We start from the raw sequence: 4,204 nt of genomic DNA on the forward strand, positions 1-4,204 counted from the left end.
TAAAATTGTATTAGTTATATTTGTAGTTAAAAAATACAATTATATTACTTATATTTTTAATTACAAAAATAAAATTGTATTACCTATATTTCTAGTTACAAAAATAAAATTGTATTACTTATTTACAAAAATTAAATTGCATTATATTTGTAGTTACAAAAAAAATTGTATTATATTTGTAGTTACAAAAATAAAATTGTATTATATTTGTAGTTACAAAAATAAAATTGTATTACTTATATTTGTAGTTAAAAAATAAAATTGTATTACTTATATTTGTAGCTACAAAAATAAAATTGTATTACTTATATTTGTAGCTACAAAAATAAAATTGTATTACTTATATTTGTAGTTACAAAAATAACATTGTACTATATTTGTAGTTACAAAAATAAAATTCTATTACTTATATTTGTAGTTACAAAAATAAAATTGTATTATATTTGTAGTTACAAAAATAAAATTGTATTACTTATATTTGTAGTTAAAAATAAAATTGTATTATTTATATTTGTAGCTACAAAAATAAAATTGTATTACTTATATTTGTAGTTACAAAAATAAAATTGTATTACTTATATTTGTAGTTACAAAAATAAAATTTTATTATATTTGTAGTTACAAAAATAAAATTCTATTACTTATATTTGTAGTTACAAAAATTAAATTGTATTATATTTGTAGTTACAAAAATAAAATTCTATTACTTATATTTGTAATTACAAAAATAAAATTGTATTACTTACATTTGTAGTTACAAAAATAAAATTGTATTACTTATATTGGAAGTTAAAAAAATAAAATTGTATTACGTACATTTGTAGTTACAAAAATAAAATTGTATTACTTATATTTGTAGTTACAAACATGAAATTGTATTATATTTGTAGTTACAAAAATAAAATTGTATCACTTATATTTGTAGTTACAAAAATAAAATTGTATTATATTTGTAGTTACAAAAATAAAATTGTATTATATTTTTAGTTACAAAAATAAAATTGTATTATATTTGTAGTTACAAAAATAAAATTGTATTATTTTTGTAGTTACAAAAATAAAATTGTATTACTTATATTTGTAGTTACAAAAATAAAATTGTATTATATTTGTAGTTACAAAAATAAAATTGTATCACTTATATTTGTAGTTACAAAAATAAAATTGTATTACTTATATTTGTAGTTACAAAAATAAAATTTTATTACTTATATTTGTAGTTACAAAAATAAAATTGTATTACTTATATTTGTAGTTACAAAAATAAAATTGTATTACTTATATTTGTAGTTACAAAAATAAAATTGTATTACTTAAATTTGGAGTTACAAAAATAAAATTATATTACTTATATTTGTAGTTACAAAAATAAAACTGTATTACGTATATTTGTAGTTACAAAAATAATTGCTGCCTAAAATGATGGGTGTTGAAAAGTCATTTCATCACAAAATTTTATGTTCATTTTAGTGTTATATTCTAATTAATAGTTTCAAATTTATTTTCAGGCAAAAAAGTTATTGGAAGCGTACAGGGGCCTCAATGATGAATAATCCCCAAAACATGACCTTCGCTTCCTTATGTTGCATGAGTTCAAACTTGTGCACAATATCTCTGAAATTTCTGCTAATATCAACAGACCATGGGGAGAGGGATCCATAAGTGATCGGACAATACGAAAGTGCTTCCAAAAATTCCGTAATGGAGACGAGAGCCTCGGAGATGAAGAAGGTAGAGGGCGAGCATGCAGTCTTGACAACGAACAATGGCAAGCAGTTGTTGAGCAATATTCCCGTCAAAGTGTCATAGAAATGTCTCAGACACTTGACGTCAGTACTGCAACAGTATCATGCCATTTACAGAGCATTACAAAGGTGAAAAAACTCAATAAATGGATCCCTCATGAGTCAAAAGAGAATAAAAACTTAGGAGATGTGAAGTCTGCTCAATGCTTTGTGTGCGTCTAACAGTAATGATCTCTTTCTTGACCGAATTTTCACTTGTGTCGAAAAGTGGATCCTTTATGATAATCGTAAACAATCTGGTGAATGGCTTGATCGTGATGAGTCTACCAACCACTTTCCAAAGCCAAAATGGCACCAGAAAAAGATTATAGTGACAGTTTGGTGGCCTGCAATCGGTGTTATCCATTACAGCTTTTTCGGAACCAATCAGGATATTACAGCAAAGATTTACTGCAATCAACTTGCTGAAATGCATGCTTCCTTGCAAAAAAAGAAGCCTGCCTTGGTGAATCGACTTGGTCCAATTCGGGTCCACGATAACGCGCGGCCACCTGTTAGAAGGTTGACCCTGCAGAAGCTCACAGACTTAAGATACGAGACTTTACCACATCCTCCATATTCACCAGACCTTTCGCCTACTGATTATCATTTTTTAAGCATTTAAGCTCATTTTTAAATGGTAAATGTTTCGGTCCAAAAAAAAAAGTGGAATCAGCTTTCAAAGATTTTGTTGCATCACAGCCAATAACCTTTTATCAACGAGGAATAAATTATCGATGGCAGAGATGCATAGCTGTGCAGTGTTCGTGGTTTGATTAATTTTACCATTTCTATTGTTCATTTTTCAAAAATAAATGTTTGCTTCTGAAATCGACCATTATTTTTGTGACAAGCTAATATAAAACAAATATGGACTTTTTATTAGTGACGCTATTCACACACACACACACACACACACACACACACACACACACACACACACACACACACACACACAGAAACACACACACATAAACACACACACTCACACACACACATATATATATAAATGGTAATTTGGAGCTAAATTATGTATAATTATAGAGTGTAACGATAAAATTGTCGCGCTAGAAATGACGACATGATTCCATTTCCGTTTGATGGAAACTGGTTTTCTTTTTGTTGTTGCAGACCATCTACTAGTTGGCCAGTTGTGTACAAATCCCAAGAGCGATAGGAGCCTTCTATCATGTCTGAAAGTGACACAAAGTTCAACGAGCGAGATTGGCGATGCGCCGCTGTACAACCCATACTCTCTACCGATCCAAGTAATAACAACAGAATCATTGCCAGCACTTTCAATATATGTATAACAAATGTATTGTTTGACAAAGGAGTACAGATAATTATTAAAGTCTTTTCAGTAAATTGCTAATCTCATCAGATGTACATTTATTGGATTTTATAACTTTTTTTGTATTCATTATTTCAACTTTGGTAACTTTTTACATTATCGCCTCAATTTTAAGTTTCAATCTCTGTGCTAATAAAATTCATGATTACCAATATCTATTGTGCTAACAACATTTTCGTCTGATGAGACAACTATTTACTAAAATCAATAAGTAGCAGAGATGCGTTAAAGAATTTATTTCCAAAATAACATTGAGAATAGTAAGTAACTATATAGAAAACATAACAAAATTCTGGAACATAAAAGATTGTTCGTTTTAACGGCACCAGTTAATAAAATAAGGTGCTTAATTTTTGGAACAACCCCTTTGTGCTCCAGAATGTATTTTTCTACATAGTCATCACCATTCTAAATGCATTTTTGGCAGCGATGAATGATGGCGCGTTTATGTTGTGGAGGAATCACCGTCCAAATGGACTGTTCTATCCATTATATAAACCATAGACCTTTTGATCCCAGACGTGGATTAAACACCAGAGCGACCCTCGCCTGATCGGTGACGTTTACTTTCATCTTTAATATCATTCGTAAAATCTTTACGTTCAAAGGGAGATAACTCTATTTAGTAAATTTTTATCAATTTATCAATTTTTCGAAATTTCGTGTATACTTATTTTAATATTTAGATTTTTGTATTATTAATCCCGTTTGTTTAATTTTAAACATATAATTCTAACATTATATCCGTTCAATTTCTCAGTTAGTTTTCTTCAATTTTATATTTTAATTACATTTATTTTAATCTATACAAATCCTTGTATTATCGAAATTGCCCGGATGTTATTTTATTACCATAACTATTAAAATTATTTTTATTTCTGTTATTTAGGTTTTTGATCATTTAAGTTTCTATATGTTAAGTTGATGATCTAATAATTTATTTATTTATTTATTGCGCCACTTCAGTAAATTTTTCCTTTTTTATATTTATTTTATTTTAATCAGGTTTTAGGCGTAATAACAGGAATTTATTTCTATGAAAACAGCTTTGTATAACATCTAACTT

The 4,204-nt window shown here is 27.5% G+C and overlaps 1 protein-coding gene across 1 annotated transcript; it reads left to right on the forward strand.

Moving 5' to 3' along the window:
* Positions 1 to 1,580: 1,580 nt before the first annotated feature.
* LOC145260205 (histone-lysine N-methyltransferase SETMAR-like) lies at positions 1,581 to 1,967 on the forward strand. The gene has a single exon (XM_080118029.1). The coding sequence runs from the start codon at positions 1,581 to 1,583 to the stop codon at positions 1,965 to 1,967; it is 387 nt and encodes a 128-aa protein (XP_079974155.1).
* The last annotated feature ends 2,237 nt before the right edge of the window (positions 1,968 to 4,204 follow it).

The sequence above is a fragment of the Euprymna scolopes genome, chromosome 36 (assembly GCF_053919585.1).
Source record: "Euprymna scolopes isolate OS-2025 chromosome 36, ASM5391958v1, whole genome shotgun sequence".
Classification (NCBI taxonomy): Eukaryota; Metazoa; Mollusca; class Cephalopoda; order Sepiida; family Sepiolidae; genus Euprymna; species Euprymna scolopes.